General features: G+C 38.6%; 1 protein-coding gene across 1 annotated transcript in view; it reads right to left on the bottom strand.

The window, feature by feature from the left end:
- Positions 1-22645, bottom strand: part of LOC124788085 (uncharacterized aarF domain-containing protein kinase 2-like) — a 106583-nt gene that overhangs the window by 46593 nt on the left and 37345 nt on the right. Inside the window, exon 5 of the mRNA XM_047255182.1 lies at positions 12827-12944. Coding sequence (XP_047111138.1) covers positions 12827-12944 — 118 coding nt within the window. The remainder of the gene's footprint in view (positions 1-12826; positions 12945-22645) is intronic.

The following is a 22645-nucleotide window of genomic DNA, read 5'->3' as shown; positions in this document are numbered from 1 at the left end:
AGGGTGCATGGGACAGGTTTTACACCGGGGGCGGTTACAAGGGTAGAAGCCAGACGGTAGGGAAGAAGGTTTGGGGATTTCATAGGGATGAACTAAGAGGTTACGAAGGTTAGGTGGACGGCGGAAAGACACTCTTGGTGGAGTGGGGAGGATTTCATGAAGGATGGATCTCATTTCAGGGCAGGATTTGAGGAAGTCGTATCCCTGCTGGAGAGCCACGTTCAGAGTCTGATCCAGTCCCGGAAAGTATCCTGTCACAAGTGGGGCACTTTTGTGGTTCTTCTGTGGGAGTTTCTGGGTTTGAGAGGATGAGGAAGTGGCTCTGGTTATTTGCTTCTGTACCAGGTCGGGAGGGTAGTTGCGGGATGCGAAAGCTGTTGTCAGGTTGTTGGTGTAATGGTTCAGGGATTCCGGACTGGAGCAGATTCGTTTGCCATGAAGACCTAGGCTGTAGGGAAGGGACCGTTTGATGTGGAATGGGTGGCAGCTGTCATAATGGAGGTACTGTTGCTTGTTGGTGGGTTTGATGTGGACGGACGCGTGAAGCTGGCAATTGGACAGGTGGAGGTCAACGTCAAGGAAAGTGGCATGGGATTTGGAGTAGGACCAGGTGAATCTGATGGAACCAAAGGAGTTGAGGTTGGAATTATTATAATAATAATTATTATTATTATTATAATTATAAAATACATTTTAATTACCAGTTGTGGACACTGAATAGAATACAAAAAGAACCAGAAGTTCAGAGTTCAAAAAAGGTTTGAAACAGATTTAGAATGGGCGTGCAAAGCAAACGAAATGATGAACAACAACAACAACTCAATACTGAACTAACTACGAGCAGTCGGCAGTGGAACTGTGGTGAGTGGCCACGCGAAGAAGGACGAGTCCGGTCAAGTGAGACAGACGGGAATGGGACCGAGGCTGGAACAAGACTGGCCGACGTGCCAATCGGGAACTATAAGTAGAAGACAGAGACCGAGACAGATGGGAACGGGACTGAGGTTGGAACTAGACCGGCCAATGTGCCGTTGCGGGAACGAGACCAACCATTTCCTGTTCCAGGGAACTATCAGTAGAAATCCACGACGGAAATGATCTATGAAAGACCGTTCCTTGGAATTCATTCCTCGCTTGTTCCATTCATATTGGTGAACTGTTCCTTTGGACCCGTTAGTTCACGAACGACCCATCTCTATTGCTGAGCTGAGTTGAGATTTTTTGATACAAAGGCAATAGACTGTTTGGAGCAATCTGAATGGCATTGGGACAGGACCTCCCTCGCCCCAAACATGGGCACAGCTGTGGCTGGGAACAGATGCTTGTGGGTTGAAATGTTGCAAGATACAGACAGCGTGGAATGAAGACTATCCTTAAGCTGCATAAAAGCTTGCTCCCAAGATCCACACCACACAAAAGGAGCATATTTTCAGTGCAACAGATATTTGGGGTGGGCAATAGTAGCCACTCTGTGAATTGACTAGTGACAGTATGCCACATTGCCAAGGAAAACCTGAAGTTCTCATAGATTTCACAGACAGGAAAAGCTATAACAGCAACAACATCGTTTTCCATGGGGTGCATACCCCACTGAGAAATTTCAGGACTCAAATATACAATGTAGGGCTGGAGAAAGTAAGACTTAGTGAGGTGATATTTGAGGCCCAAGGCTTGTAGAACAGTAAACACAGAACAGAGGTTATGTGGTAGCAACTGTTATGATATCGTGAAGATACTTACTGTAATGAGGGAGAACTATCACCACCTTTTATAAAAAATGTTGACAGGCAGGGACATTAGTGACTCCACACATTAGCACTGACATTGACAGAGACCGAAAGGTGGATTAACCACAGGCAGCTGTTTACATGCTTTGTCCAATGGAATCTGAAAGAAGGCTTCAACCACGTCAATTTTCAAAAGAAGTGATCCACAGCCTACTTTGTGAGCAATTCCTCTGGATGAGGCAGGGGATAAATGCCTAACTGACTGTGCATTCATAGTCACCTTGAAGTCACCACACGGCTGAAGCTGACCAGGCAGCATCTTTATGATCACTAAGGGCAGGGCCATTCACTGGAAGAAATCTGTCCGATCACACTAATGATGTAAGTGATCCAGTCACACCCTAACCTGGTTATGTAAAAAGCTAGTGGCACTAGCCGCATCTGAAAAAAAGGCAAGTGTGGGCGGAGGGTTTAAAGATGATATGTACCATGAAACTGTGTGCCCAAACAAACATCAGGACAAATACATCCAAACACTGAGAACATAATAACTCCAATTCATGATAAGACACTTCATCTGACACCATATGCACTGCATTCATAATATTAAAACCAAAAGTGGCAAAGGCATCAATCTCAAACAAATTTTCAGTGCTTGCATCATTAACCACCAAGCACATAATGAAACTGACAACTAACTGTCTTGTAAGCTGTGTCAGCAGTGAGTTGGCTGAGAATAAATATCCACTAATTGTTATAGCTTAGCAATCAATGCTAGACTCACACTAACAGTGGGGACTTGAGTATGGACATGGCAGCCCCCATGTCGACTTGTAGGAAAATGGATGGTCATTACCTGCACTTAATCTAAGAGTTTGTTGAAGCCTGCAGACATCCCCATGAGTTCCTTTTAAAAAAAAGGCACAAAAGGAAGTGGTGTTCACTGTCCCTGCTACCAATAATGTGTTTGTCTACTTCATCCCGTTCGCCTGGTACCCGCCCCCCCCCCCCTTTCCCTCGCACCACCTCCAGCTTGCTGGGCTCCATGCTGTGGGGGTTGCCTACCAGGAACAACAGGAACATCACTCTAAGCCTCTAATTGGCGGCTTATAGCTTGGGAGATCTCAAGAGATTTTGCAATATTCAAGACCTTTTCCAAAATAAGACCTTCAAACTGAAGGGCATGTTGACAAATCTTATCTGGTGCTGAACAAATGATCACATCTCTGATCATGATGTCCGAGACTCCTGAGACTTATCCGTGATGAACCAACACTTACGAGTAAGGCCATGAAGCTCAGCTGCCCCAGCTCGACACTACTGCTGTGGCTGTTTGCGATATTGGTAGAATTCAATATGCACAGTGACCACATGCATATGCTTTTGGTGATAGGAGGACAGTAAACTACAAATACTGTCAAAAGAAAGGCATGCTCGTTCTTGCAGAGGAGCTAAGTGATGCAGTAAGTGATATGTATGAAAGAGCTTTACAGAAAAGAAAAGTGCTTTACACACCTCCTTGTCAACTACTCAGAATGCTACAAAATATTGGCAAATTCCCTTCTAATAAGCATCCCAGTCTTCTGCAGTTTCATTATAGTGTGAACAACTGGCAGCTGAGCCTGGGTCAACATAGCCAGCAGCCATTCCAATACGGCCGTATGCGCTTGCTACTGTTGCATAAGTGACTTGAGTGAAGGTTCCATAAAAGAGGCAATTGGCAGAAAAACCACAGACCCTGAAACACATGAAAATTCAACCCTCACTCATTGCCGCTTGTGTTCTAAATAGGAACACATGGAAATACAAAGCCTTAAAAAAGAGAAACTTTATTGGGTCATGGAGTGACAACAACAAGAAAAGAGTGGAGGTAATTACATGTCTCGAGAACATTAACAACTGATGGTTCCAAAGTCAGTGCATGTCCTCATAAAGATGCTGTCCCCATCACATGTCACTGATGTAGTGCTGCGCTCATGGTGGACAAGGTGATGGTGGCTGGTGGCCTCAGGTACTTGCAGCACACTGTTTGAATGTTGGCGCACATTGTGCTTGCTGCAGTGGCCTAACTTATGTCCAGTGTGGGCAGTATGTGGAGTAACCCACTGGTAACTACACCTCTGCTCCATATTCATTCATGTCATAATTAAATCTTTTGGAATGAACAACATTCGGGCCATACTGGAGACATCAGATTATTCAAATGCTTCTTCGAAAATAGTTTATTTTCTGGCATATAGACAATGTGGTTTCCCCAGTGGATAGAATGAACTACTGCTTTCATCTTACAATCTGAAGATGACTGGAGATGGGAAAAACTGGTAATTTCTTAATGTAATTGTTAGTGATTTGGCCTGAAAAATCGACTATCTTCAAAACAACTTATTATATCTACCACTCCTGTTTGTTTCCCGATCTGTGTGTTTTTCTGCCTCTCCTACAATTCACAACAGACATATCTTCACTGTTACTTGAACATCTCTTCAGTTTTTTAGTAGTTTGTACATTAAAAGTACAGCACTCATTGAAGTAATTCAAAACTGTTAATATACATGGACAGTAAACTTCTCTTTTGACACACACTGGAAACACAAACTGGAATCTTCATTTCAAAATGCTTTGGTTTAATTATTTTGCTATCCAACCAACTGTTCTCTTCAATTGCCCTAAACATTAGAATTCACACGCTGCTTCAATTACATCGGTTCTTATTTTTACAATCTTGTATCTTGGTATGCTGATAAACATTATTTTACTCTAATTAAAATAGATTTAACTCCTACATCCAAACTACTTCTATTAAGCTCTTTTACTCATTCTTGAACTTCATCTGTACTAAAGACCCAATGCTATTAGCAAAATGTCAGAGGTTCAGATGTATTTAATTAATACCTATTTCTTCTTTTTCCCTTGTTTAAGAATCTAAAAACTTCCTGTAAGACTGATGAGAAATTAGCAGAGAAAGGAAAATTCAGTCAAGAAAACTAATCGATTATGAGAAACAATTGCTTGCCTTCCGGAGGCGAGACATGTATTACTGCCAATACAAACAAATAAAGGTAAAAATGGTACACTTACAAGCTTATTCTATAATATTGAGATCTGATGACTGTGGTGGCCAGGGGAGAAGCGACAATTCCTCCTCGTGCTCACAAACCCTGTCCTGGAGTATGCGAGCTGGGTAAAACAGAAGCCCTGTTATCTTTTAAAACAGCATCAACATTGGGGAACAAACATTGTACCATGGTATGCCCTGATCACCCAAAATGGCCATATAATCCTTCGCAGTAATGCAGCCTTGCAATATGGCTGCGCAAATCATCATCAAACTTCCGCTTGTTTCACTCATGAGACCTAAACTCAACCAGAAGATGGAAGCAGCATGAAACAAGGTTAATCCAGCCAAACAACTTTCTTCCATTGCTCCACAGCCCAGGTTTTATGGCTTCAGGTTATCTGAAATCTGTACCCATCCCACTCCCATAACACACCTGGCTTGTCACTACTGATGCCACCTCCGTCTATACAAAGATCCTCATGCTGCTGCTGAATATTACCTCAACCAGCATCCACCTGATTCCAAACCTATGATGTCCTCCTTGCTCATCTTAACCAACTTCATACTTATCAACAACTACTTTACCTTTGAGAGGCAGACATACAAACAGACCAGAGGCACAGCCATGGGAACCAGGATGGTTCCTTTCTATGCAAACCTTTTCATGGGTCACTTGGAGGGAGCTTTCCTGGAATCCACAAGTCTTCAGCCCCTGGACTGGTTTAGATACACTGATGACATCTTTGCCATATGGATTCATTGATGAGGCTGACCTGTTACAAGTTTTTGGAATTTCTAAATACATTCTATCATTTAAATTCCACATGGCCCTATTCCAAATCTGAGGGTCAGCTACACTCTTCTGATCACAAAAAACCTACTAAAAGCTGTACTTAACATTTTGACAATTACCATCCTTTCCATGTCAAATGTTTGCTCCAATATAGACTTGGTCTTCAAGGTGAATGTGTGTGTTCAGTTGCTGACTCTACAGCAAGACATAATCATTCTCACCTCAGCATTCACTGAACTTAATTACCCCAACAGCTTTTTCAAAAGTAGATTTCCCGAACCATCACATCCAAGCCTGGTACTACTGATCCCTCCAAAAAACAGCATAGAGTACCCCTCTTATTACTCAGTATTATCCTTGTCTTGCTATTTTGCCCACCACACCTAGAACAGCTTATCATTGCCCATCAATTCTCCAAAATATCCTGGTCAGATCCTATGCTCCTTCTGCACCCATTTCCCTACCCTACAGCTCGTACCCCTCTAATCATCCCTGCTGTAAGACTTACCCTATGCAACCTCCTACCACTGCCTATACCAGCCCTGTAACTGGCAAAACATATACTATCAAAGGGAGAGCCACCTGTGAAACAACACGTCATGTACCAACTGTTATGTAAACACTATTCAGCCGTTTACATCAGTATGACTGCCATCAAGTTATCAGTTAGGATAAATGGACAAAGAAAGAGGGTGCATATTGGCAACACACAGTATACTGTTTTACAGCATGCTCTAACCATGGCTGTCAAGTATCTCCTCCACAAGGACTTGAAGATAACATTAGGCAATTTATGGCTATCACAGAGGTGTACAAGCAGACATTCTTCCCATTCTTCATCATGAACAGAACAGAACAGAAAGAAATCTTAATACACAGTAAAAATAAAAAGTATGCAATTGTAGATGCAGACATATTTATTACCAGAGATGAATGTACAAAGTGTGTTCAAAAAGTATGGTGACTTTATATTTTTAGGAAAAAATATTTATTTATTCATCAATATTCATGTTGACCCCTTCAAAGTAATCCCCCTCAGATACAATACACTTACGCCAACGTTTCTTCCATTCCTTGAAGCACCTCTCATAAGCACTTTTTGGTACAGCCTTGAGTATTTCCAGCGATGCAGTTTTTATTTCCTCAATCGTTGAAAATATTCATCCTCTCATAGGTCTCTTCAGTTTTGGGAACAGGAAGATGTTGCAGGGGGCCAAATCCAGTGAATAAGGTAGCTGTAGCACAATTGTCATGTTGTTTTTGGTCAAAAAATCTCTCACAAGCAACAATGAATGAGCAAAGTACACGAAATGTTTTTCCACAATTCTGGACCTTTTTGCTTATTGCTTCTCGCAAACAGCACATAATGTCACAAACAGCGCATAACGTCAAGGTAATACTCCTTATGACCTTGCGACCTTGAGGCAAAAATTCATGATGCACTATGCCACAGTAATTGAGAAAAACAGTGAACAAAACTTTGACATTTGATTGAACTTGGTGTGCTTTTAATGGTCTTGGCTCTCCACAATGCTTCCATTGGGACGATTGGGCTTTTGTTTCCATGTCATAACTGTAAACCCATGTTTCATCACCATTTATGCCCCTTTTGAGCAAATCAGGATCATCATTGATGCCATTTAAGAGCTCCTGAGAGATGCTCATGCAACGGTTCTTTTAATCAAAATTGAGAAGTTTTGGAACAAACTTCGCTGACACACGTCTCATACCCAAAACATCCGAAAAAATTGCATGACACGAGCTGACTGATATGCCAACATCCTCAGCAACTTCTCTTATGGTAATTCAACAATTTTCTTCATAGCTTTGACATTATCATCTGTTGTTGGTTTGCTGGGGTGTCCAGAGTGAGGTTCATCATTGGCATCTTCGCAGGCTCACCATATGCCACTGTCAACATTTCAAGTGTTTTAGAGCATTCCATTTTTCACACAAAATTTGATGCAAATTCTTTGCTCCATTTTTTATAATAATCGGAAATCACCGAGCATACTAAAACACGTCTAACCTTTCAATCTATCAAAAACAAAGTATGCTGTACACTTGAAACTGTGAACATATGTTTGGGACATGTGGACCAAAAAAAAAAAAAAAAAAAAAAATCAACAATCAAATGTGCGTTGCCTGTGCAATTTGAAAAGTCACTTTACTTTTTGAACAGCCCTCATATGTTGTTGGATTCTGAGGTAACCTGCAATCTGCTACCTGCCACAATTGATAATAAAAGATACTTTTCTAACTTTCTTAACACTTCTTTTAAAATCTGTAGTCTTTGATGCTATGACAGCTTTATGGCAAGTTACTGCCTCCTCAATGTCAACTGAATCAAACAGTTAGTGTCTGTTATCCAACAGCTGAAGATTATTCTAAAAAAAATATTTAGAATAATTTCAAATAAATCTCTATCCTTGGCACCTGTACTGAGTCTCATGAAATCCCTCCTCTCCCTTCCAATTAGCATAGCACAATCTGTGTGCTTTTCAATGCAGAGTTAGTGTCCATTATCTGATCCACAATAATTCCCTTGTCCTATAATTGCAAGACATTATATGAGTATTATGGCTGAAAAAACACATATAGTGGTAGCCCATCTATCCTATAGACCACGTCGAAACAGTCTGCACCAGTTAAAAGCACAGTGGGTTGCTGATTTAAAATGTCTCCATAGAAACTGTCGCTTTATATGTAGAAAAGGACATCTAAAGTAATTCAATGTTATTCTTTGATTTGTAATTCTGTGATAAAGTTTGTACTAGGTACAAAGAAAATCCATGTACAGATTCGTAAGTTTTCTGGTCTGTCATGGGAGGATATCTTCAGTCTGCTTCCACAAAAGGATGTTAGTTCCAAGTTATTTGGGAAGTTTTCAATTGAATCCTGTTCACAAATTTTATTGTAGTGCTCACTGTATCAATTTCTGCACTTGCCATGGAAATAGATTGTTGCTTTTTTTTTCACTAAATCGTAAGCAATAATACTAAGGGAAAAGTCAATAAAAATTTTAAGAGGCCTCTTCAAGAAACTTTGGCATATTACACTCTGATTTTTGTTGTCAGTTATAAATCATATTAATAAGTACTTGCTGAAATCTGTTTTAGCTTAGCTGTGATCTTCATAGGCGTAAGAATAAATATAAATTGCACATAAACTTTCCCAATAAACAGAATGGTCAAATGGGGAGATAATCATATTTTGATGAGTATGTTTCATTTATGTGTTTGCTAATCTAGTGTGACACATTCAGAAATCATTTATAAGTGAAATTTGTGACAATCTTTATCAACAGCACATTAGAAAAGGAATCTTGAAGTATAGATGAAAATGTGCATTACTTCTACCATTCTTACATTTTCTTCTTACTTTTTCTTCAGAAGAAAATGGACTCTGATTTATTGTGTCCATTGGGTCTTTATGTTTATAGTGTTTGTTAGTTTGTTAATTTCATGTTCCATGGATCATTTTACATGATAAATCATCATGATGTGGAACGAGTCAGTTTACATTCATATTGCAAATTAATTTGTACATCTATTTGTACTCTAAATATCAACATATTATTATTATTATTATTATTATTATTATCATTATTATTATTACTATTATTATTATTATTTCCTTGAAATGAAAACAAGATATACAGATTGAGTTAGCAATTCCTACCCATCACCTTTTACACATTACAAACATACGAACATAGAATTTCTTCTAAGGAACAGGAGTAGTTTTCAAGGAAAAATTTTTTCAATTTATTTTCAAAATTGACTGTGCTGTCTGTTAGACATTTTACATCACGGGGTAAGTGGTCAAAAATTTTTGTTGTAGCATTGTGCACCCCTTTCTGTGCTAAAGACAACATTAATGTTGAGTAATGAATGTCATTTTTTCTTCTAATATTTTAATTAAGTACGTCATTGTTCTATTGAACTGTAGTGAATTATTTACAACAGATTTTCATGAGGGAAAAAATAAAATGTGAAGCAGTAGTCAGAATGTCCAACCCCTTAAACAGATGTCTACAAGACGATCATGGGTAAGCACCACATATTATTCTTACAGCACATTTTTGGGCAATGAAGACCGTCTTTCTTAAAGATGAGTTACCCCACAACATTATTCCATATGACATTACTGAATGAAAATAAGCAAAATATGTCAACTTACTGGTTTCTCTCTCCCCAAAATTTGTTATGATTTGAAGTGCGAATGTGGTTAAACTAAGTTGTTCTGGGAGTTCTAAAATGTGTTGTTTTTTTTCCAATTTAAATTCTCATCAATCTGGACCCATAAGGATTTTGAAGTTTCCACCCTATGTATTATTTCATCACCATGCATTACCCCTAGAGGTGCAGAACTGAATGTGATGTATCTTTGTGAAATTCAGGGTGAGACCATTCGCAGAAAACAAGCCAATGGTACTTTTGAGAAAATAGTTCACCTTCCTTCCATTTCCGTATGTATACTGGGAGTGATTACAACACTCGTGTCACCTGCAAAAAGAACTAATTCTGCTTGTTTTACATTAGACAGTGGATCATTTACATATATGAGGAACAATGGTGGACATACGATTGCACCTTGGGGAACACCATATGTGATTTCTTCCCAGTCAGAATTATGTCCCTGGATTCTGTTGGTTGAATTACTACTAAGAACAACTTTCTGCATTCTTTTGGTTAGATATGGCATGATCCAATGGTTGGCTATACCATCAATCCCATGAAACTTCGATTTATCTACAAGTATATTATGATTCACAAAATTAAATGCCTTGGATAGGTCACAGAAAATACATACCGATGCTATTTTGTTATTTAATGCTTGTAATATCTGGTGTGTGAACAAGTTAATGGCATTATCAGTAGAGCAACCCTTCTGAAACCCAAACTGTGATTTGCTGAGGATATTATTATTGCCAAATTGAGTGAGTGCATGGCAGCTGTTGAGTGCTGTTGTCACAGGCTGAGAAAATCAGATGTCCAACAGAGTGCATGCCTAGCAAAGTTGTCAAGTTGCTGGCCTAGCAAAGTTGTCAAGTTGCTGTTTTAACAGTGATAAGCAAAATTGTCATGTCACCACAACAGGCAAGGGCAGATGTGGTGGAAAATCAGAGATGGCTAAATCGGCATGGACCCCTCTGAGGTTCTGCCCATAGAATGAACCAAGCAACCAACTGACAGGTGAACAACCCAAAAATACTTGGCATAAGAACTGGGCACCTCCTTTGAGGAAGACTTCTATGACTTGTCTTATTCCTGATACACCCACACAGAAGATAAATGGCAGCAGACAAATGAACCTCTGGTCATTGTGCAAAACAAGTGAGACTTTTTCAGACTTGTTGCCCTCAAGGAAGATGCCCAGTTCTTCTGCTAAGTATCTTTGGGTTGCTCACCTATTGTAGCATCAGTCGGCCACTTGGTTCATTCTGTGGGCAGCACCTCAGACAGGTCATGCCAATTTAGCCATCTCCAGTCTACACTGGACACAACAGTAAAGATTCAATGGAGTCTACAAGCAAGCATGATGGTATTGCAACACAGGAGTTCAACATTTCGTGTCTGGACTACAGCACTTCGATGGATGTGTGAATGGCAAGCTTGTATGTCTAGAAGACTCTAAAGACCCACCTCGACAACTACAGTGCACCAAAGAAGCTAGGAAAGAAGACACAAGAGAAGAAGATACAACAATCAAGGCTCTCCTTAGGGACTGAACTGAGTGAGTGATAAAGAAAAGGGCTGTTCCTCGCAAGGTTTGGAGATGTAGCTGTGAAGCAACTCAACCAGGCCATTAAGAAGAGATCGCTGCTGTTCATCTTAGCTGTAAATAACTGAGAACCAGCATCAGGACAAAGAAGTTGACGCAATCTTTGGCTAAATAAGCTCCTGAGCTTCCACGTACAGATGGAGTCTCTTCCTTCAGAACTTGACATGAAGCTAAAGTTCCTGAAGTGTCAACAAGAGAGACAAATGGCAAAATATTGCCACAAGCAGGTAGTACGTGTAGTGTGTGCTGTCAATCAGGTTAGTTGCACCTGCACTCTGAACAAAGAAGACCAATCACAATGTGACCACTATGGCAGACAGCATGTCACAAGTTGGCACAGCTGCAAGGCCTTCTCAGACTGTGGCAATGCTAGTGAAACAAATCAACAGAAGAAGACTGTCCAGGTGAACTCAGAAAACGTTGATAAAGCCGTGAAGTAATGAAAGAGGAGAACGGGTTGCAGCAAGGCCATTGCCTCGCGTTCAGAGCAGGTCAGAGTCAAGCCACAGGCCAGAGTCAAGCCAATGGCAGCCTCACCTCCTGCGCTACCAGCAGGCCTCCTCCCCACCAGTGAGAGTGGTACGGGCGAAGGCCACCTGTGTGGTGCCGAGTGGACACAGTTTGCACTGGCGTGCCTCGAGGAGGAAGACACCATAGTGGCAAAAAACAGTGCAACAGCCGGTCACGTGACACATGACTGGTGCACCTCCGTCATCATCCTGCAGTAAACTGAGAGGCTATACAGGGTGATGCTCCATGCCGAGATGGAGGCTGCCTGCCTCAAGCTGAGAGAGGCCTACCACTAGCAGCCACAACTGGAGTCTTGAGCAGTGCAAACACTGCGCACGTGAATGTCATGACAGCCACCAACGATGAGGACCCCCCCCCCCCCCCCCCCCCCAAAAAAAAAAAAAAAAAAAAAATCACCGGGGAATGCAGACGAACAAAGTGGATGACCAAAATGCATGCCTAGAGATGTCTGGCAAAAGACTGAGCCATAAATCAGTGCATAACAAGATACAACAAAGAGCGAGCAAGAAGTAGACACAAAAAACATAAAGAAAAACCCAGCTTTGTCCAGGTTTTTAGGAGCTCTCTCGGTGCTTAAGGTGAATGCCAGAACTGTCCCCAACACCCTCCATTTTCTCAGTTAGGAGAAAGAAATCCACCCCAAATCCTAGTACATATAAACGATTGACAGACATGTAAATTGAAAACAAAATTAAATAAAGACACAAAATGTATAAGAAATTAGCTGAAAACTACAGAATTGCACTGGAACAGACCACCTTCCTCCATACAAGGAAGGAGAGGAAAAAGCTAAATATAATCTCTGAAGATCATGCTTTGATGAGTATATTTAATTTACATGTCTGCAAAGTCTAATGCAGCACAAATAGAATTAATTCTTAAGTTCAGTTCCAAATAACATTATTTCAAAGATAGTCATAAGTGTCATACCTGTGCACTCATAAGATGTGTGAAATCATTCATACACTCCTCGAGACTGAGCCACTTTAAGCTCGGAAATAACCATGTAATAGAAATGGCTGCAGCTCTTAAAATAGTTAAATCTCTCCTGAAACAAATGCATGCAAAGGATGCAAGTAGCATTATTTCAAAGTAAAATGTGAAATGAACTGAAATAAAACTTTCAGTCTGCTGTGTCTGTTCCTGCCATTCTTGTTCTACATGCTTTACAGCTGTCCTTCATGATGGAATTCACACTATCTGTGAATGAATTGGTTTGTTTCATAATGAACAGCTATCTGATTAAGAATAATTGTTGTTCTTCCACAAAGACAAGCTGATAGTGTGTCTTATTTTTGGGACATTTCCTTAGATAGTGATTTGGACACTTACACAGCTAAGGGTAAGTGTAAAAGCCATCACTTTAAAATTTATAATAATGTCTGTTAATAGTACAGAACATTAAACATGGAGTGTTGTAGTTCTACTAAGTCTGGCAGACACAGCGACTGTAGAAGCGTCATTTGTCAGTTCTGTTTTATTAAAAAGTATCAATTGTTCCTTGACACTGTCTTGCAATGAGCAGAACCATTATATTCAAATCTTTGTAGACATTCACTGTATTGACCAATATTACAAAGTACATTATGGCGATGACAGGATTATGTATTTTTATATTGATATTTTTAGCACTTGATTGGAAATCCTCATAGATGAGTGTAATGATTAGAATTGGTACCTTCTAGACTCACAGTTTCTTTTTTCTTTTCTTTTCTGAAGTGAACAAAAACAAGAGGAGCAAATGTGGGGTGGTAAGAGCAGCAACAGATACACACTAAGAAGATATCTGCTTCAACATTGATGTATTAGAAACAAAGCACAAACCTGGATATAAAAAGATGGGGAAGGGAATCATACCCCTTTTTAAGGAACTGTGAAGGTATTCTGTGTGACTAAATGAAATCATGGTAAACCTGAATCTGGATGGCAAGAGGGGGATTTGAACCACACTACTACTGAATGCAAGTCTGAATGTTAATCACTGTGCCACCTAACTCAGTGATCAATATGTGACCTTAATGTCATGCCATGAGTGATCCACAAATAACAGAACAAGACACATACTGTAAATTGAGATAGTAAGGCAGTAATACTCAAATGACCACACATAAGTAATACTGATCTTGCATGTATCATGCACAGTCAACAAATTGCACAGAAGGGGCTGAAGTGGGTGCCCAGCAGTTAACTATTATTCAGGCAGCAAAATCACTAACATGATACTCTATAATATAAACATTAAACAGATATGAGGACAGACAACCACTCACCAACAGCTGATTGATGGACAGAACAGAGAAACACATAGCAGCATTTACACCACTCCTTTTCCAGCTACTGCTCTTTTTCTCCTTTACAGGCTCCCCCCCCCCCCCCCCCCCCCCCGACACACACACAAAACAAAACAATTATTAGAATACTGCAGTGTCCATTTATGATCAATAATTATAATCATGTAATTACTATGTCATATTTTACAAATCCCACTGATAGACTAATAATCATCTGTAAGGTGAGAGAAATATCAGACACTACATTATAACTGCTGTTATCAGCATACAATTTTGAGGCACCAGTACTGCATTCTGGAAACTATTTTAAAGCATTCTCCAGGACTGCTCTTCCAAAAGGAAATAGTTGTCAATTGATTTTATTGTGATTCTGCCCCTGTACAACAGGTCTCCACTAACAAGCACATTTTTCGCAGGAAAGAGGATGAGATCTTTCATCATCTTCACTTCAAGTATAAGGTCTTTTTTTCTCCTGTTACTGTAGCCACTGTTACTGTAGCCACTGCTTCCTCATTCTTCCTTGATTACTTCTCCCAACAGAGTTAATTCTTTACATCTGGAGAGGTAATCTTTCTACACTCATTCTTTCAAGATGTTCATTCTAGTTTCTCCTATTTTCTTGTACTTTACTGAAGACATTAAATATATTCAGTTCTTCCCTAAGTTACAAAATTTGAAATATGTCAGTCACTTCTTGTGCATGCTGTTACTGTATCTGGAAATCTCACTTCTGCTGCTTGTGTGCAACTTACTTTATTTATAAGCCATGTTCCACTTCTGCAAACACTCACTGGGACTGACACTGTCTTACAAAATTTCAGTGTTGTTTCTTTTGTTTTATTTTTAACACATTTGTTTATTGTTCCACATATTTTCCATACTTTGCTATGCTTTCTAAAAGCAAGATAACTGAAGAGTCCAACAAGGGTAAGACTACACAACAGGCCATAACTTACTAATAAAGTTCCACTATATTCTTATGACAAAAACTTAGTTCCTTTACTAAGATTATCGCTATTAACCTGACTCAATTTGAAAACTACAATAGCATTCATAATGTAACACCAGGGACAAAAATGATCAATCTTCATGACCAATCACCATAAATTTTGCAGCTATAAGAATATTTGAGAACCTCTGCAGTATGCTAAAATTGCTGAAAGATAACAAAAATAATTTTAAGGCTAATGAAACTATGAAATGGACTGCTGATTTCATTACTCAGGGGATATGTGCTCAAAAGCCCTGTGATGTAATAAAGCCTAACACAAGTTATGAACTTTCTGATACCATGGAGTATTGCTTTTTTTCATTTGTGAGTAAAGAAGCTCGTATAAAACTATGTTTTCCAAAATTCCGTATGTCACATATTACCATTGATATTTTGTGTGATTAGGATAATTTTGAAGCTTTAACAAGAAAACATTTAAATTTTTCTTCACTAAATTTCGCTGAATATGTGAATGTAAGATGCAAATAATTAAGCTCTTTGCATATATATGTAACTTTTATCCTCTCTCAACTTGGTGGGAAAAGGTGTAAGAAGGCAGTTAGGTTCTCGTTATTGTAAGAAACAGATGAGTTCTGTTGTAGATATCATAATGAGTAGTCAAGTTTTGTATACAATTAAAATCTGGAAGTTGACGGATGTAAATTACCTCAATCAATCAAGTGAGATGTTTCAGAATATAGGAGTTAAAACTATGAAAACTTTCTCCTTTCATAGTTAGCGACCCAACAAATATTTACAATCCTGGAAAGTTTTGATTTCTTTATACAGAAAATATCTGAGGCTATCATAACCCTGAAAGGAAGACAATGAGGTGAGCAACAGAATCAGCTAAATAAAAAAGTATTAAATTCATTAATTTGGGCAAACCTACCAATATTAGTAACAAATAATGAACATTCAGCAAGTGGATACACCATGAGACAGTTATTCTTTATTGAAACGGCATGTTCCAACATGTACACAACTTGTGTTCTATCCAAGACAGATTTCTCCTATCCCATCTGATGGACTGACACATTAAAGCATAAGGCCACTTCAGCATGTGTCCATGGCCACAGTTCTTGATTTCCGAAATGTCACAATATTTGTACATGCCAGAGTAAATTTATGTATGAATCTCACTTGCCACAAAAGAGGCAGTTAACTAATACAATGGGCTTCACAGTTGTCCAGAAACCACATTAAACACTACGATGCCCCCTGCTATTGATAGGGTGAAGTAGGTTTAGATTAGATAAGGAAAGAGGCAGATGTCATGAGAAATGCAAACTCTATTATGCTTACATATAAAATTTAGCTTTTGTGCCATTATCGAAAGATAAGAAATAACAAAAAATATATATTAAGTGTTTGCAATATGTGTTTGGTACTACACAGTTCTGTGTTGCACGTTTCTTTTCTTCTGATCCACATTTTTTCAAGGTAATAGAAAACGAATATGAATGACCACATTAATTTTGAATATACATATGTTTTTCTTTGTGATGACAATATTACAGTGAGAATCATACAGAAATGCATAAAATGGATAAGACACAAACATCCAATGTTTGTGTTTGTTGACCAGCAAGCTATTTCCTCTGTTAAAAATATGGTTCAGATTGTTGTTATTCTGTGTGATTACAAAATTCAAATAGCATTTTCGGTCAATATTCTCACAAAATATCTGTTATTTTCAAGTAATTAAAGCTTAAAAATCATTAAACTTTAGAATTTGGCCACATGAACAAAAATGCTCAGTTATTGGCTGAAGATCTGATGAACATCACATGCTAGGTATAATGCGAAGTTATATGTGCAATATAGGAGCTTTAGTCAAATGTACTAGCCTTTTCTGTACAATTTCTGCAAACAGTTTTGCTATTTAGTGATGTAAAATGCATTTAAAACTTTTAAGTAACAACAGAAAGTAATTTTGTGAACACCGATAGTGGAACCCTTCAGACAGCTGAAGCATTTATGCTCCAGCCAATAAGAGTGGCATCACATGTAAGGACAGACATTCTTTTCCCTGATCTCTGCAACAACATCGAACTTGCTCAAAACTAAGGAACTGTAGATCGGTTTGTAAATGGGTCCATATCTTGTATGCAGATTGTCGACTATCAGTTATGAATTATGATCCAAAGCACAACAAAATACTTGGCAAATCTTATTGCTGATTTTCTTGTGTACAAGACAACCCAGCAGAGATAAGGGTGTTGTGATCTATGGTGCAATGGATAACACATCTGACTACAAAGCAGAAAATTTTAGGTACAAATCCTGGCAGGGTTGTAAATTTTTAAAAAAGACAAAAATAGCACTGATAAAAAATCAGTGAGTCAGTTGTTTTGATGGTAGAATGTATTATATATTGCTTTACATTAAATTTAGTCAGACAAATGGACAAATGAGCACGTAGGAATGTAATTTGCGTACACACATTTCACTTCTTTGGAAAGCATTGTTAGTGGCACATGTATTATCTCATGCCTACAGCACAAGGTGTAGGATGATGAGGTATTGTTTGCAGAGAGATATAAATCTCTTACACCCTGCATGTAACACAAATGTAAGGACTATGATGTTTGTGAGCAGAAACTAATGTCAGAGTCTGCAGCAGGCTTAATTCATCTATGCGTAAGATGACGAAAATTTAAACAATAAGAGTCCTAGTTGGCCATTATAAAGATAGAAAAGGATTGTTTCCAATAAAGTAAAAAGTGTGTGCTCACATTAACTAGAAATCCTCTTGGAAGGTGACATTTGAATGGCGACTGCAAATGTAAGTGCATGTAAATGGCAAGGAAAATTCAACAATACCTGGTTTCTGATCAGTGTTGTGAAATTTTGTAATTACAATCATTGCCACTGCGAGAGGACTGTTGAGCCATTTACAAATGAGTTAAAATATTCCTTTGGGCCCGATTTGAGCCACCATTCTATGGATAGCTACTTATAAACCATTACGGACAACTGACCAACAAAGCTACGAAAGGATTAATGTAAATTTGGTTATAACGACATCCAATTCTTCTAATTTTCACAATGAGTTTAATTTTGTTGAATGACACTGTCCTTCCTTGCAACAGTGGGAAAGTATGTCTCAGAGGTAAATTAATGTTAAGTTAAAAGTGCAAGACATTTTTAAATAACTTGTGCACTGATGTGGTGGCATTTTGCCAGTACAGTGCAACTACATTTTACCCATATTTTCGTTTTTTGGAACACTGAAAAACAACTTCTCACGTGTTTTTGTAGATGTATTTGTGCAATTTAGTACTACACACTGTTTGTTACCTATTTTCCAAAATGGAAATTCCAAAACAAGGTATCACTGTGAATGCGATTTACAACAGTAGGAGCAGCAAGCTAGCCAGTAATGTCACAAGCATCATCAAATGACTCAAACGGAGCATTTAGTGGGTTTTCAATTTATTTTCATTTCACTTCCATTTTCTCTAAAAATACTCAAATTCAAGAGGATATAAAATATGTTATGAGCATAAAATAACACTATTAAGCATTTAAGACAATTTCCACAAAACAGTCAAATGCCCTACTGTATCTAAACTGGCTTGACTTTAAACGTAAATTATATTTTTAACAAAAATCTGTGGTCTAAGTTTTCATTTTCTACAATCGTATGTGTTAGTGTTAAGCTCCAGTATACTATCATCAGATTCTCATTAGCAGAATTAACAAAATACAACTTTTACATCAATTAGATACAGCTGTGAAAGTTGACAGTCAATTCTCAACATTTGTAGTTATGGTGGTAACGTAACAAGAGAGAGCTTTAGCTTGTCACTCATTTCAATTTCTTTATTATACGTGGACACTAGACTCAGTGTTAATAAAACTAATAACCACTGCGTCCAACAACTGAACAATATATATCTGTTTTGGTACAATCAGAAAGGTTTTTTTCCCCCCCAATTATATCAGTTATGTACCTATAATGGATTCAGTCATGAATTACATCATAGCTAGCTTATATTTGTCTTATATTTACATTAATATTTTAGTTCCTACATCAACCACAGAAGTTAAAACTGGTAGACACAACAAGTAGAATGGAACCGTCACTCTTGGGAAAACCCTCAGCTATGTGCCGTGCCTAACAGTTTTCGCTGGCCTGGCACCTAACGAAACTGGTGCCGGTACAAAATTGTGAGGCTCTTGCGATTCATAGCAGAAGGTGTAAAGGAGAAGCTCTCCTGTCTGTTTTGCTAACGAATAAGTGGTATTTGTACAGATGCCAGGAACTGTGCACGTACGAATGTATTAATTAACTGGCTCTTTCATGGCAAGTGGGACAACACATGCATTCACTCTAGAGGAAGGCATGTATTGAGACATTTCAGTAATTGAGAACTTTAGCCATGCACTCTTGCTGGAGTAGCCACTTGCTTTGATGTGCCACTACCTGTTAAACTGGGTAGGAGAAATCTGCCTTGAATAGAATCCAAGTCATTCGATTTGATTATACCAGCCAGCCCAAGTGTGGGTTTTGATATGTGTCCTCATCTTCATTCACACCAACTTTGGGCTGGTTAGTGACTTTTGTTTTAGTTAAATGTTTAATGATTATGAACAACAGAAAAAACTTATCTGGATCTTAGTACAACTATGATAATGACTGTTAAACGTGACATGGTTCGAATATAGACATAGAACTTGGTTAATAACAATAAAGGATTGTGATCACTGGCTTTGTCTGATCCTCCTCTGAATATATCATTACTGGTAGCTTAGCAACCCATTACAATTTCACACCTGAATGGAATGACAACCTCCATGCCAACCAGCATGTTGTTGTTCTGGTCTTCAGTGTCCTGAGACTGGTTTGATGCAGCTCTCCATGCTACTCTATCCTGTGCAAGCTTCTTCATCTCCCAGTACTTACTGCAACCTACATCTTTCTGAATCTGCTTAGTGTATTCATCTCTTGGTCTCCCTATACGATTTTTACCCTCCACGCTGTCCTCCAATGCTAAATTTGTGATCCCTTGATGCCTCAGAACATGTCCTACCAACCGATCCCTTCTTCTAGTCAAGTTGTGCCACAAACTCCTCTTCTCCCCAATTCTATTCAATACCTCCTCATTAGTTATGTGATCTACCCATCTAATCTTCAGCATTCTTCTGTAGCACCACATTTCAAAAGCTTCTATTCTCTTCTTGTCTAAACTATTTATTGTCCATGTTTCACTTCCATACATGGCCACACTCCATACATATACTTTCAGAAACGACTTCCTGACACTTAAACCAATACTCGATGTTAACAAATTTCTCTTCTTCAGAAACGCTTTCCTTGCCATTGCCAGTCTACATTTTATATCCTCTCTACTTCGGTCATCATCAGTGATTTTGCTCCGCAAATAGCAAAACTCATCTGCTACTTTAAGTGTCTCATGTCCTAATCTAATTTCTTCAGCATCACCCGATTTAATTGAATGACATTCGATTATCCTCGTCTTGCTTTTGTCGATGTTTATCTTATAACCTCCTTTCAAGACACTGTCCATTCCGTTCAACCGCTCTTCCAAGTCCTTTGCTGTCTCTAACAGAATTACAATGTGATCGGTGAACCTCAAAGTTTTTATTTCTTCTCCATGGATTTTAATACCTACTCCGAACTTTTCTTTTGTTTCCTTTACTGCTTGCTCAATATACAGATTGAATAGCATCGGGCAGAGGCTACAACCCTGTCTCACTCCCTTCCCAACCACTGCTTCCCTTTCATGTCCCTCGACTCTTATAACTGCCATCTGCTTTCTGTACAAATTGTAAATAGCCTTTCGCTCCCTGTATTTTACCCCTGCCACCTTCAGCATTTGAAAGAGAGTATTCCAGTCAACATTGTCAAAAGCTTTCTCTAAGTCTACAAATGCTATAAACGTAGATTTGCCTTTCCTTAATCTTTCTTCTAAGATAAGTCATGGGGTCAGTATTGCCTTCAAACATTTCAACGGAATCCAAAGTGATCTTCCCCGAGGTCAGCTTCTACCAGTTTTTTCCATTCGTCTGTAAAGAATTGGCGTTAGAATTTTGCAGATTCCAAAAACACTGATCATCTGAAACTCAACTCACACTTTTCTCACATAACATACTAAAAGCTTTGGGTCACGGCAGTTGGTAGATGCAGTATTTCTTGATACCCAAACAGCATATGACTCAGTACCACACCTATGCTTATTGTCAAAAGTTTGATTACATAGGGGTATCAAGTGAAATTTGTACTAGATTGAGGACTTTTTGGTAGGGAGGATGCAGCATGTTATCTTGGATCGAGAGTCATTATCAGATGCAGCATTAACTTCGGTTGTGTCCCAGGGACGTGTCTTGGGTCTCTTGCTGTTCATCTTGAATATTAATGAGATCTTGCGGACAATATTAATAGTAACCTCAGACTGTTTGCAGATGATGCAGTTATCTATAATGAAATGCTGTCTGAAAGAGGCTTCACAAATATTAAGTCTGATCTTGATAAGATTTGACAGTGGTGTAAAGATTGGCAACTTGCTAAAATGTTCAGTAATATAAAATTGTGCACTCCACAAAACAAAAAACTGTAATATCCTATGACTATAATATCAATGATTCATAGCTGAAATGACACAAATCATACAAATACCTGGGTGTAACACTTTGTAGGGATAGGCTAACCTTTGGGTACAGCAGGTGGTACACTTCGGTTTATTGATAGAATATTTGGGATGTGCAATCAGTCTAAAAAGGAGATTGCTTGAAAATCACTTGTGTGACCCATTCAAGAATATTGTTGAAGTGTGTGGGACCCATTCCAAATAGGACTAACAGGAGATATTTGACATATATAGAGAAGGACAGCACAAATGGCCACAGGTTTGTCTGACCCATGGGAAAATGTTACAGAGATACGGAAGAAACTGAACTAGCAGATTCTTGAAGACAGACCTAAACTATCCCGAGAAATTCTACTAATAAAGTTTCAAGAAATGGCTTTAAGTGATGATTCCATGAATATACAACAACTGCCTACATTTGCTCATGTAGGGATCATGAGGACAAGATTAGCATAATTACAGCACACACACAATTCCATGAAATGCAACCATCATCTCATTCCAAAGTGTCAGAAATGTCCAACTAACACATCCACACTGCAGCATGTCAAGTTTTATTACTGTCTTTGTTCACCGAATCTATGACAACAATGATGTAGAAAAGAATGTATCAGCCATGAAGAGTTAAAAAAACCAAGAGAAAAATAAAACTGCAAAGTAGTTGGAAGGCTATTACTATAGGTGATCTGTCTCGAGCTGAATGCAATATTTAAAAAAATAATGTCAAATACGTACAACATCCTATACTGGATTAGATATATGGATGACATCTTCTGCCTAATAGAAAAACCAAACAAAAAAATTGACCAGTTATACACAGACACATATTTTGTTCATGGTAAGATACACT

This window comes from Schistocerca piceifrons, chromosome 3 (assembly GCF_021461385.2).
Source record: "Schistocerca piceifrons isolate TAMUIC-IGC-003096 chromosome 3, iqSchPice1.1, whole genome shotgun sequence".
NCBI lineage: Eukaryota > Metazoa > Arthropoda > Insecta > Orthoptera > Acrididae > Schistocerca > Schistocerca piceifrons.
The sequence above is the reverse complement of the archived record's forward strand: the minus strand, read 5'-3'. Positions and strand labels throughout refer to the sequence as shown.